Here is a 13,697-nt window from a genome sequence, read left to right as displayed (position 1 = left end):
TTATTAGAGTTTCCAACCATCCCGTAAAAAATGGAATCGTCCCGCATTCAGAGAAAATATTACGCGTTTCGTTTTGAGCTGAGAAGGAACACAGTTTGTCCCGTACTTCAGCTAGGATGAAAAAAAGACACAAAGCTGGATTTATTCTGCGTCTTTACACTTCACAGCTGCCTCTTCTTCTCTCATTCTCTCCCCCTCCCTCTCCTGTTGCTACTTCAGTCATGAAACTGATTTTAATCATGAAAGAAATACTTTTCTTTCTTAATGTCATTTAAAATGTCTCGCTTTTAATAAATAATTATCTGAATCTTACAACTAAAGTTTTTATCTGATCTAAAATGTATAGAAATCATACATATACCAACAAGACAGTGTACATCACTGTCACAACAGCTTTTGTTTTCATTCAAAGGCTTTATGGCTTTAATACCTGGTGGGTCGGTCTCTAGTCAAAATGCCCGGGCAGATTTTTTGTCCCAGTCCAGCCCTGGGCACGACACGCAGTGAATTAATCTGAGAAGGGTCATTAAAAATATATGGCTGGGCCAGCGGTGCACATCACAAATTAGCTCACATAGACACATTAGTTGTGCCACTTCTTAATGACGGTATCTTAGCTAACAACCCCAACTACCAGATTCAACTTGTAATTGGCTAAAATAACTTAGCCTACTGGTGAGAGGGGCGTTGCTAGCTGGCAGTTTTTTCGAGCGATGTTGAAATTTCCACATTCCGACACTTCAAAAGCTTCAGGAGCTCTCCGCTCAGCGCAGCATCAGCACCACGGAAATACACGGATACATCCGTTGACTCGAGACAGAATACACAATGAGTTTTAGGGACTTTCAGGTGTATGGACCAATTTTTTCTTTTCTCATCAAACCAGAAATCTTTAATGAGCAGCTGGATTTGTCTCGCATTAACTGGCTGGACACAGAGGACATCGAAATGCAGCTGATTGAACTGAAAACCTCGACTCTGTGGGGGTCAAAGTTTGCAGAACTACGAACGCAGCTGGAATCCACAGCTGTGCGTGTTCATGGAGCTTACATTTTCATGTGCTGGACATCACTACCTGACAAGTTTAACTGTCTTCAGAACATTGCAGAGGCCTTATTGACAGTATTTGGCTCTACATATCTGTGTGAGCAGGTTTTCTCACACGAAGAGTGTCCTCAGGTAGCCGTCTGAATGCTGGACGCTTGGAGACCTGTGTCTCTGAGTGGGAGACCAGAGATCACATTAACATGTGTATCTCTGTATTAACAAACATGCCATATTGGGCCAGTTTATTTTTCTTATCATTGTTGTGAGGAGACCATAAATAGCATTTGAATTTTCTGTTGTAAAGTTCATTTGCAGTTATGGATAAAAAGTGTCTTTTTTTGTTTCAAATATAGCTGATAACTATTCGCTGATAGCTGCCAACATCTGCAAACAAATATAATTCTATAAAGTTGTTCTATATAGTGTGTAACTGTCAATATAGAGCGTTATTACATTTATTGCTAATGCAATCATATGGCACTCTGACTTCTGAGGAAATTTTAGATGGCACTCATCATCAGAAAGGTTGCCGACCCCTGGAGTAGAGTCTACAACATCCACTCATTATCAAACACTGCAGTGTATTAACTCGAGACTCTTCATCCAAGATCAATAAAAAGTGATTCAGGAAAAGAGGAAGTCATATTATGGGTTATTTGGCCGCAACCTTTGCTGCTCCAAATAATACACAAAAATTAACATTTCACATGTTAAACAGATCACTCTGAATGATACTTATTAACCACTGTTTAACCCTTTTTACTCATCAGTTTCTTTTTATTTTTGTAGGAATAAAAATACAAACAAATTCAGTTTCACTCACGTGTAGATACAGAAATTAGGGATAAAATCAGGAGGAACTTGAGAGAATCCGTGTCCACAGCTTTGAGACACTGCAGAGGCTTCACCTACACTGAAAGATGTTGACAGGGAACAGAAACCTTTTATACGCAGAGAAGAGAAACAGACAGAGAGACAGAGATTATTGCATCATAACATCTCATAAATCTCATCTCAGCAACCACAGAAGCAAAAAAAAAAAAAAAAAAGTCACATTAATTTCACCAGTAGTAAGTCATAAAAATATCGGCATTCAAAACAAACACAAACACAGTGAAGGGAAGGATGGAGTCAGTCCGTCCTAACAAGATGTCCTCCCAGTTGTTTATATCTAATAGTTTGCAAAACTGGGCAGACTGACTGAAAGAAAACTGTAACTGAATCAAAAACAGTCAGTGAGCGACTCATTTCAGTGATAACAATGATCAAACTCACACCAGACAGACAAGATTTAGTAAGTTTTTCATGGGCTCGACCCAAATACTCAACTCTGTTGCTAAGGGAATTTAACAGACTTTCCAACAGTATAAGATTTTTTTTTGAAGAAGCATCGTTACAAAGAAATAATAAACCAAACAGAAATGGTCTTTTTCTTGAAGTTTGGGGGATGACTGATGACTGTCCACAGAAGTTCCTTAAGCTGAGTTAGCAGCAGCCAACATCACATGTGGTAAAATTAGTAATAATTATAACTGACTCCATGAGTCAGTTATATTTTGAGCAGAGCTGGGAGCCGCATTTACAGGTCAAACCTTCATGGAGATGACCTTTATTCGTTTTTTTTATATCCGTACTCGTGTCAGGGAATTTCCTATAAAGTGGCGAAAAAAGGCCAAATTTGTTTTTACTTCTGTTTCTGAATTTCTAGAGCTATTAAAACTGAGTTGTTATAGGAAAAATCAAAGTTAAATTTAAAATGCAATGTTTAGCACACTTTAATAATGGATTGCATTTATATAGCGCTTTTCGGGACCCCTCAAAGCGCTTTACAATACCACTATTCATTCACTCTCACATTCACACACTGGTGGAGGCAAGCGACAGTTGTAGCCACAGCTGCCCTGGGGCAGACTGACAGAAGTGAGGCTGCCATATTGCGCCATCGGCCCCTCTGGCCTTCACCAGTAGGCGGTAGGGTAAAGTGTCTTGCCCAAGGACACAACGACCGAGACTGTCCGAGCGGGGTTCGAACCGGCAACCTTCCGATTACAAGACGAACACCCAACTCTTGAGCCACGATCGCCCACTTTAAAGGGCAAACTTCTCCCCATCTGTTAGAAACATTCAGAACAACTTTAGATTAACACAAGTAATAGCATGCCTTTCCCGACTACACAACGTCTCTTGTAAAAATGGACTGATGAGCTATAGATAGATATGATAGATTTGTTTGTTCGTTTCACTGCAGCAACACAATATTGCAAAGAACTGCAGACAGTTATGGGTGTGTAGGCGTTTTCCACCTCACTGATCTGCACTGCTTATTTTTGTCTGATCTCTATCCAACATCTATAAAAATGGAGAAAAGAAAAAGGAAATCATATTTTGACTATTTGATCTGTGCGAACAAAAAAAAAAAAGCAGACAAAAATCAACAAGTTTACAAGATTATTCTGAATTATACTAAATAAATGTATAAAAAAAATCCAGTTTCACTCATCTGTAGATGCAGGAATTAGAAATGAAATCAGGAGGACCTTGGGACAATTCATCTGTGACAACAGTTTGGAGACAATGCAGAGGCGTCACCTACACCCAAACTTATTATGAAAGAAAAAGAGAGAGAACGTTACATCTGTTACAGCTCACAACTCCCCTTGATTAACCACAGAAGCATAAAAGTGTCACATTAATATAAACAATAATGAGTCATACAAACTTCCCCATTCAATGCAGGACATGATCACTCAAACCAAACATGATTATTCAAAGTGTCACTCTATACTGCAAATAGTCTCACCCTATTTCAGAATCAATGCAGTTATTGCTTATACCAGACTCCCTCAAAAATAAATAAATAAAATAAAATGATCTGTTAACATTTTCTCAGAAGTAAAACCTTTTACGTAATGAAGAGTAACAAACTGCCCTTTGTGAGCTGTACGTTATATTTTCTTCTGCTTTACTTGAGATCATCTCACCTGAGCCTCTGATAGTGTTTCACTCTGTAAACACAAGTGTTGTTTCTCCCTTTTACAGCTTCAGCTGCATTCATGGGAGTTAAAATCTGATTATATTACAGAAGTAGATTCTGAATTACTTTAACTTATGGCTCAGAGATCATCGTGGTTTTCAAGTTCTTTCATATGACAGAAGAGTCGTGGCTGTTCTGAGTTCCAGGTGGGCTCCGTCTTTAGCTGCAGTATTTGAAGGCTGGATGAGGAAGCAGCTCTCCACTATATTGTTTTCACCCCTGCGGTGGTAATCAGGCTCCTGTGTTAGCTTTTAGTGCTTTGTGATCGTCTCTTCTTGTCCTGTAGCCAGTCTGTTGCTCCGTGCAGTCAGTGCTGCCTCTAGTGCTCCACTGATGTTGTACGTCTCCTCAGTCTGAGTTGTGCTTTGTCAGGTAATATTTCAGGACAGTTTCATAAGAGGATTTATTTCTGTTAAATGTTACAGAAACAGAAATTTATTTCGATTTAGTTTTGGAGGTTGTTGAGTTTAGGGAACTGGGGCATTTCTCTATAGTCTGAGGTTCTTGTGTGAGGTTCTTGTGTGAGGTTCTTGTGTGACCTGCTTTGAATTAAAGCATTATGGCTCCTGCAGCACAAATGAGGATCAGACGGGATTTGGTCACCCTCACAGATGGTCCACAGATGTTGTGGGTGTTCACCTAACATCATCATCCTCTCGCTCTGAAAGCCACACATACCTGTTTCTCTTCACAGCATCAGAAATGTCCCTGACAGTTAGCAGGTCTGCAAAAATCACACACTTACCCTGTTTGTACATCATGTCATATGTTCTATTTCAGTGAGTGTGTGAAGGTTTTTTTTTTTTACTTGATTGAATTTAAAGAGTTAATTAAAAGCTCGAGTGAGCTAAATTTGTATCTGAAAGAAAGTTGTGACACATTTCATGTTTCCTTTTTCAGTTTTTATCCTTTTTTATTAAAAAAAATATTAATTAATAATTTGATGGCCAAGACATTTCTGAACCTCATACTGGTAATTGGGGCAGATGTGCAGGTGAACAGTTACTACACAACAGATGGACAAAAAACCAGAACAAACCAGTATACAGCGTTCACAAAAAAAAGATCAAAAGAGTTCAAAGCAGCAGTTGACCACTCGTGCAAAGGACACTGACACTGAGCTAAACACACATTTGTTATTAAACAGCACCATACGGCTTTGTGCAAACTCTCGTGAGGATACAAGGATTGTTGGTTCACATTATCCTGGATCAACATCAAACACAGACTGATGACAGCACAAAAACAACAAACAAGTTATTGCACAATTCAGTAACTCTTACAATCAGAATATTCCTTTTTTAGCACCAATCGGAAACATTTTTTGTGATTTTTTTTCCAGAATTTTCTTTTTTATTATTTGTATTTTCTGTTCAGTTCCGGAACTTGTAAATCCAAATTCTGATCCCAGTCTGCCTCATCAACCTCACCCCCAGTCATGGGCAAGTTATCCCCCTCATCCCTGCACCCCGCTTCTTTCACAGAAGGCCTGTCAGTGGGATTGAGAAGATCATCAAAGTATTCCATCCACTACTATTACAGAAGTATTATTTTTTCATAGACCTTTCTTGTTGTCCACATACAAATTTTGTTTCTGTTCTAGTGTGAGCTCCATGTTTAGTAATTATTCTCATAAGTCAGGCTCTGACAGTGGTGCAGCGGTTAGCGCTGCTATACCACAGTGAGAAGCTCCAGACTGAATTTGCTGTTTATTTAAAGAGTTTTCAGATGTTTTTGATAACCACAGAACAGCTTTTTATTTCTTATTTTTCACTTTTAAACCAAACCAGTCCATTTTGCTTAGCTGCCTTGCAAAGTCGCTATCAATCTTAGTTCATCAAATCTGTAAATTTTCTTTCTAAAAAATCATATTTCTGGACATGTTAAATCGACTGCCTCTGTATTACTCTGGACTGGAAGCTGCTTCATATTTCTTTTAAATATGAATAATGTCAGAAAACCAACAACAATAACAGCAACCGCAACAAAACAAACAACCATTATAACAGTTGGAGTTACTACGTCTCCAACATCCTGCATGTTTCCAGCTTCACTTTCCACGAGTCGCTGCTGCAACATCTTTTCATCTGTTTCACCTGCAGAGCGAACATCAGCTGTCAGAGAATTTCAAGAGTTGTTTAATGTTTAGTATCTGAGTTAGCAGCATGCTAATGACTCTCCCCTTTAGACTTAACACTAAAAGAAGTGAGCAGAAGAAACTGTGGATGAGTTTTAGCTCACTGGCTTTTGTTTGTCTATTTGCCAAGTAACAAATAATCAGTCATTAGATTTTTAGTTTGTAATTTCACGCTTTTATGTTTTGGGGTTTTTATGACATGGGAGCTGATTTTGAGCTCCACAAACTCACCTGTGACACTGAGCTCAATGAAATGACTGATCTCAGTGTGAACTCTTTTACTTCGCACAGGGTTCCTCACTGCTACGTGACACTCATACATCCCAGTGTCATTAAACGTGACGTTGTTCAGGATCAGAGAAACGTCTCCATCCTTCATCTCCGGGTCCCTCAGCTTCACTCTTCATATATATGCATATATATATACATATATATATATACATATATATATACATACATATATATATGTATATACACATATATATATATACACATATATATATGTGTACATATACATATATATATATATATGTATATATATATATATATATATATATGTATATGTACACACACACACACACACACACATATATGATGTTATATATATGAAATTAAAGTAGTTAAAGTCAAGAATATTGGCAGATTTTCTCCCTTTTGAGTGTAATGCACTTTACACTTTATTAATAATCTTATTTAATTAAATACATTTTAGTTTAAATAAGTTTATATATATCACTCAGTCAGTGATAACCTGAGCTAAACCGAGTGTGTCAACATTGTAAACCTTCATACAAATGAAGCTCATGTGTTCAAGTTCTATAAAGTTGATCTGTAATCAAACAAATGTCTGCCCCACAGGTGTTTAGCAGCTAATCTAAGCTTTACATCACTTCAGACCCTCTACCTCCCCGCATCTTAGGTTTGCATTTCATGAATTTGCCCAAAAAGAGACACAAAAACACAATAAATAAAGTCACAAATTAATATAGTATTTTTTTTACTTTGTGAAAATATTAGAATCATATGTGGAATGATCTTGTTCACGATAAATGTGAAAATCTCACATAGTAGCACAAAACAGTCCAACTCCAACAGTCCAGAGCCTTCCTTAGTTCATTAATGCTGAATCTGGAGCTATGTGACATAAAGAGTTTCCCCAAAATCCAAAGCAGAAGTGGTTTGAGGAAGGAGACACAAAAGACTCAGATGGATGTTCAGCTTTCACTTCTAATTTTCACTTCTTGTTTTTTCACTGTTAAAAGTGAGTTGTAGTTGAAAGAACAAATTAAAAAAAATCAAGTTCAAGGTAAAAAAAAAAATGCACAGTTTACAATGTTAAACACACTGTACACCTCTCCTGCTTTACCACAAGTAACATCTCATGGTGTCCATTTCAGATCCAGAGTGGGAACACAAAAACCACAAAGTGGCTGCCGAAACACAAGCAGCTTACAGCAGCCAGACTCAGGTGGACTCTGGGACTTTAAAACCCCTCTGCCCCACCCCTGGATCTGACATCAGTTCTTACATCATTAACCATGCTGCTGTAATGAACATAAACTCTGATTCTCATTCAAAGTTTATGAAAAATTAACATAAAGAAACAGAGGCATTAGCAGCAGCCTTAGAACTTGACTGCATGCTGAGGTGGCAATTCAGCCATTTGATTCATGTTACAGCAGCTCATGACTGAATGAACATGGTGCAATATAAGTATTGTTAGAATTACATTCTTCCAAACACTTACATTTACTTGAACAGCATGCAGTCAAGTTCTATAGTCTTGCTAATGACCTACTAATTGTATTCAGGTGTTTTGCAGCAGGGACACATGGAAAAGTTTCAGGACAGCGGCCCTTGAGGACTGGAGTTCGAGACCCCTGCTCTAGATAGTCACTCTGTAGAATGTGGTGAGAATGGTCGGAGGGAGAAGGGCTTTTCTCAGCTTTTGCAGGACGTAGAGATGCTATTGGGCTTTCTTAGTTATGGAGCTGGTGTTAAGGGACCAGGAGAGGTTCTCTGCCAGGTGGACACCAAGGAATTTGGTGCTCTTGATGACCTCCAAGGAGGATCCATCTATGTTAAGTGGACAGTGATCTCTCCATGCTCTTCTGAAGTCAACAATCATCTCTTTTGTTTTGTCCACATTCAGAGACAGGTTGTTGACTCTACACCAATCTTGGGCTGGTTCTTATTTAAACCCCTAATAAGGAGAAATCTGAAATTTCCATTTGTTGAAAGAAAGAAGTCTAGGTAATACATGTCGCTGGAAACAGTGGATATTTTGACTTTAGGTCTTTCATTTGATGCAAACATCCTGCCACAAACACTTAAGACTTTTAACTGATATGTGCACGCACACATGCGTGCGCGCACACACACACACACACACACACACACACACACACACACACACACACACACACACACACACACGAAGTAACGAAGTGCAAATACTTAATTCCTGTAAATAAGTAGAATTTTTAGGTATCTATACTTTATTAGTTTCTTTTCTGACTACGTTTTACTTTAATTCACAACATCTTTAAATATCTGTACTTTCTACTTCTTAAATTTTTAAAAGCGGCTCGTTACTTTAGGTTAGCAGTGCAGGTGTCTGTAAGTTGTGTTCATGGTACTTCAGAATCTAGCTAGCCCTTCAGAAGACAAGTGAGCATAAAAGGGAATAACAGGACAGGAGAGGAAGAAAAGAGGTTAGATTTAAAGGTAAGGACTGCTGAGCATTTGATAAGCTGCAACTTTAAAGATTACATGTTATGTCATATTTTTTAAATCACATATTGTTTTTATATATATGATAAATTATGCATTTTCATATTAAACTAATCTATACTAATTTTGTGTTACTGAAAGCTGGTGTCAGAGCCACAATCTGCTTGGCACTGCTGGTACCTGTCAGCTGCCTGCAGAGTACCACAGGTTAACAATGTCCCATCAGACTCCTCTCCCCTTCGCCTCCTGTGTCCACCATCCAGGGAATACCACCAAGACAGGCATCAACTACCTTGTAGCCACAGCTCTGTACAGTATGTTCTGTACACCTGAACATATAAATAGCCCTCCACAACAATAAGGTGGCAGTTCGTGGAGGGACTCAGCAGAGCCCCTACTTCTTCACATGAAAATGAGCCAGTTAAGATGGTTTGGGCATCTGACTGGGATGTCTCCTGAGCAAGGTGTTCTGAGCCTGTCCTAGAGGAAGGAGACACTGGGGTGGACACAGGACACGCCTAAGAGATTATGTCTCTTGGATGGGAAACCGCTGATGTTCCCCCAGATGAGCAGGAGGATGAGCACCTTTATCTTAAATCATTTTTACTTTTACTCATGCTTAATCGGTGGCTTACACTGCCACCTCACATGTTCAACCTATTCCTGCATGGATTTATGTCAGGTACTTCAGCTTCCTCCAGCAGGCTGACAATATAAAAGTTAAGTTAAATGGAGATTCTAAGCTGTGTTAGCTCTGGTCAGTGCTATTTCAGGCTTTATTGTGTAGTAACGTGAAGTAGGCTGGGATAACCGCCACTGCCCAAGAACTTTGGATAGTGTGACAACCCACTCCATGTTGCCCTTCTGTCAGCCTGTTTGTTTTTCTGTTTTGTGCCTCGTTTGCAGGCATTAGAGGAGTAGAGGAGCTCATTTCCAATTAATGACAAGGGCAAGAACTGGGCTTAGTGCCAGTGCTCTATAAAAGCCATCTGGGCTCAGTCACCAACATGTTCTCATCCCAAAATGTTGTGTACACCATTATTCCACCCATGCACTTATCTACACCCCTGCTTGTACTGACCGCAAAATCCATGGTTTGTGTAAGGCTTCTGTTTTATTTCTTCATTTAAATAGCTTTTTAAATGATACTAAGGGGCCTGGTTTGTGACAATAGACAGAAAAAGGATGCTTAATGTGGGTCAGCTGACCAGTTTGAACCAGACAAGCTGTACCCTTTTGTTGTCTCACCACATTTTAGTGGTTAAAGCAGAGAGAGGCTCTCAGATTCAGGTTAAAAAACACCTCCATCTCATTTCCTCTTAGCTGAACTGACATCACAAACAGTGGAAAGAAACAAGTAGTTTATTTGTTTTTAGTTTATTTTTTAGGATAAATATTAAAACAAAGACTATAATGACAAGAGTAGTTTGGGTCTTTCAGGTTCGTAAAACAAAGAAGCATTTCGCATTGCCTCACTTTATAGACTTATGAAAAAGAACATTTCTCATAAAGCTATAGGGGGGCAAAGCCAAACCGCAGTGTCTCACAGAATCAGGAAGGAGGAGTGTCCAACGAGATGTGACTATGACGTTTGACTATGATCAAAGTGTCAATCGCCAAGAGAAAGAATGGAACCAATATTACTGCTGTGGCTGCTCTGTAAGTACAGCACTTTGAATTAATACTACACTAGCTGACATCTGCACTGCAGTTCTGTTGCCTCAATTAGGGTACCAGTTATGATAATTGAGTTTGGTTCCAATAACATTTGACCCACTAACCCTAACCCATTTAAGATGTTCTGGTACACAGCTCCCAGGATATTCTTTGACAAAGTCTGAAAACATTAAAACAGAGAATTTAAGAAACAACAGTCTTAAAAAAATATATTAAGGTCACCACAAACTCTAACCAAGCTACATTTTAGCTTCATTTTGTGTTTTTAATGTAAAATGTATTTTTTAAATTGATGTTTTTAAAAAGGATGTTATTAAAACACTTCTGTCTGCTTAGATTGTTTTTTAACTAGTGTGTTTCCAGTTTTGAAAGATGACTTATAAAGCAGATTTGCTGTGAAGTAGAACAGGTTCATGACGAGCTGTCAAAGGCCGAACAAACAACTCTTCACTGCATTTGATCTGCGATAGTGTGGAGTTAAAAGATTTAAAAGCGGAATTTAGTGACTTTAAACATGCTTTTAATGCTTTGTGCATGCCTTCCTGAGTCTAAAACCTGAAACTAACCTGAGTATCATTTCTCTTTAGTTGTGACCTTATTACTGATCTGCACAACAAACCAAGGTCAGTAAACTTCTGTCAAAGTTGGAAACTCAGCAGCTCTAATAAAAGAAAAGTCTGTAAAGTGCTTCAGGAGAGCTCAGAGAGGCTGGGATAGATCAGAATTTTATCTTGCCTGCAGTTAACTCCATATGAAAATGCATTATTTTTAGATCCAGAATAAAGAAGTAGTGACATGAATGGAACAATTTGTGGTCATATTTCAAGTGCAATATACTGCAGGCCAGCAGATAACACCTTACTGTTGCATGTTGTGGTGAAACTCAGAGACATCACATCCTGTCCCACTTTCATGTCACACTCAGACAGTACAACTTTAACCCCTAAACATCCAGAGCCTTTTTTGCAAGAAAAGATGATATTCTTGGAAGAACTGTGTTTGTTTTGATGCATCTAGATTTGCATATTAACAATCATGAAACTGAGCTCTTCCTTAGGCAGTGGTGCTAGTTTCAGCTATTATGCAAATATGCTAATAAGATTGGGTAAAACCAGCTAACTCAGCTCTCACTGAAGAGCTGTTTTATCACATGATGACATGTTTCTTCCACTGAAAACACTGCGTCCGAATGAGCAGAATCCACTTCCCGGTATCTTGATTGTTGTTTTGTCACAGTGAAAGCAGCATGTGCTTGACAGGCACAGCTATCCTAACTAGTTTGTTGATCAGGAAATGTAATGAGTTGGTCATCTGTAAAAATGCTCTTCTGATTCTCTTTTTTGAGTATTGTTCTGTGCATCATTACAAAGTATGTAAGTTCTCCAGTTTATGTTAACTGTTAAGTTAATTTTAGTACATTTTAAAAATATACATAGTTACTACGTAGAAACACAATCCATGATAGCATATAACACAGTAACATGACAACATGTACCACTGGCGTATAATTTGAAATTTAGTCACTTTTTTCTAATAATAGTGCCTGTTAGGAGCATCAAGAAAGTGAAAAGTGATGGTCTCAGTATGGACTCCTATGGAACTCCATGATTAACTTTTTTTGTATGTGTGAAAAATGCCATGTTTACATGGGCAAACTAATCTATCAGATTAATATAACTAATGCAGCCAAGGGGAGAAGTGGCCTTTTGAGGTTGGCTCCAAAAGTGAGGCAATCTCCATAGACTCCCATTATAAAAGGGCCAGTTTTATAAGAGTTTCATAACAAGTAATATAAATGACTAATCTCAAGGTGTAAATGCGATTGTCTCAGACACTCTCTTGGCTGAAGTAATTAATTAATTAATAATTTTCTGCATCTTCTTCCAGCAGCTAGATAGTAAAGAAGAAGAAATGAATTTATATTGATTTGATAGGCAGAGAGATTGAGCTGGAAAGTTGGAAATTGTGCAGCGGAGTACAAAGTGCACCTGAGTGCATTGAGGCAACTGCTGTTGTGTTTTGAAGCTATATATATAAAATTTAATTAAGTTAAGCCAGCCAAGGGAGATAGAGCTCCAATGCTCTCCCATTGAATCAACTGAGTGGGAATGTCAGATGTTCCAAAAAGCAGCAAACCAATCTGGAAAAACGAAAAGTCAATCCAAGTCAATAATTGACAATTTAGGAACTGTACTACCTGCACACTGCTAGGAGTCACAAGCTGTCATACAGAGAAGGAGCCAATCACAGTGGTTAGTGGTTTTAAAAGGTTTACAATTGTTAAGAAATATGGAGGATGTATTCTCCTCTCCTTCACAGCTCATCTCACTGTGAGCCCCAACCGATCTCAGTTCTTCGAAGGAGACTTTGTGTCTCTGAGCTGTGAGGACAACAGCTCTACGAGATGGAATCTGACAAGAAACACAAGAAAACAACAGAGGACTCAGTGTGGAGTTCGGTGGGGAATACCAGCTGGTTTTTCCTGTAACATCAGTTATGTCTTTCCACTGGACAGTGGAGTTTACTGGTGTGAGTCCAGAGAGGGTCCCATCAGTAACATGGTTAACCTGACAGTCACTGGTAAGCTGAGTGTGTGGAGTTAGTGTTGATGAAGCTGTGTGTAAATGGATGAAATGCTGTAGTTTGTCTCTGTGTTGAGGTGGATCAGTGATCCTGCAGAGTCCTGTCCTCCCTGTGATGGAGGGAGATGACGTCACTCTGCTCTGTAAAACAAAGACCACTCCCTCCAACCTCCCAGCTGCTTTCATCAAAGATGGTGTCTTCATTGGGAAAGAGCCTACAGGTCACATGACCATCCAGGATGTTTCCAGGTCTGATGAAGGCCTCTACAAGTGTGACATCAGTGATCATGGAGAGTCTCCATCCAGCTGGATCACTGTCACAGGTGAGGAGCTTCACTCTGATTTCACCTTTTATTTTATTTATGTATTCACCTGAACAGGTGGGATTCTCTCTGTAGGTAGACCTGCAATCAAAGCTCCACTTCCTGCTTCAAAACCACCCATATCTTCCTTGAGCACAGTTTCAGTCCAGCCCACATCTGGAGCT

The 13,697-nt window shown here is 38.9% G+C and overlaps 1 protein-coding gene across 2 annotated transcripts in view; it reads left to right on the top strand.

Moving 5' to 3' along the window:
- Positions 1 to 13,697, top strand: part of LOC102077044 (Fc receptor-like protein 4) — a 66,080-nt gene that overhangs the window by 50,895 nt on the left and 1,488 nt on the right. The window contains exons 1-5 of one of the 2 annotated variants that reach the window (XM_025903687.1): positions 10,423 to 10,610; positions 11,216 to 11,251; positions 12,948 to 13,208; positions 13,288 to 13,533; positions 13,609 to 13,697. The exon at positions 13,609 to 13,697 is cut by the window's right edge and continues 1,488 nt beyond it. In XM_025903687.1, the coding sequence (XP_025759472.1) occupies positions 10,580 to 10,610; positions 11,216 to 11,251; positions 12,948 to 13,208; positions 13,288 to 13,533; positions 13,609 to 13,697 (663 nt within the window). In that variant the 5' untranslated portion in view covers positions 10,423 to 10,579. Of the gene's footprint in view, positions 1 to 10,422; positions 10,611 to 11,215; positions 11,252 to 12,947; positions 13,209 to 13,287; positions 13,534 to 13,608 lie in introns of those variants that run through there. The other variant, XM_025903686.1, reaches the window with a different exon arrangement.

This window comes from Oreochromis niloticus, linkage group LG16 (genome assembly GCF_001858045.2).
Source record: "Oreochromis niloticus isolate F11D_XX linkage group LG16, O_niloticus_UMD_NMBU, whole genome shotgun sequence".
NCBI lineage: Eukaryota > Metazoa > Chordata > Actinopteri > Cichliformes > Cichlidae > Oreochromis > Oreochromis niloticus.
This window is presented reverse-complemented; position numbering and strand designations above follow the sequence as displayed.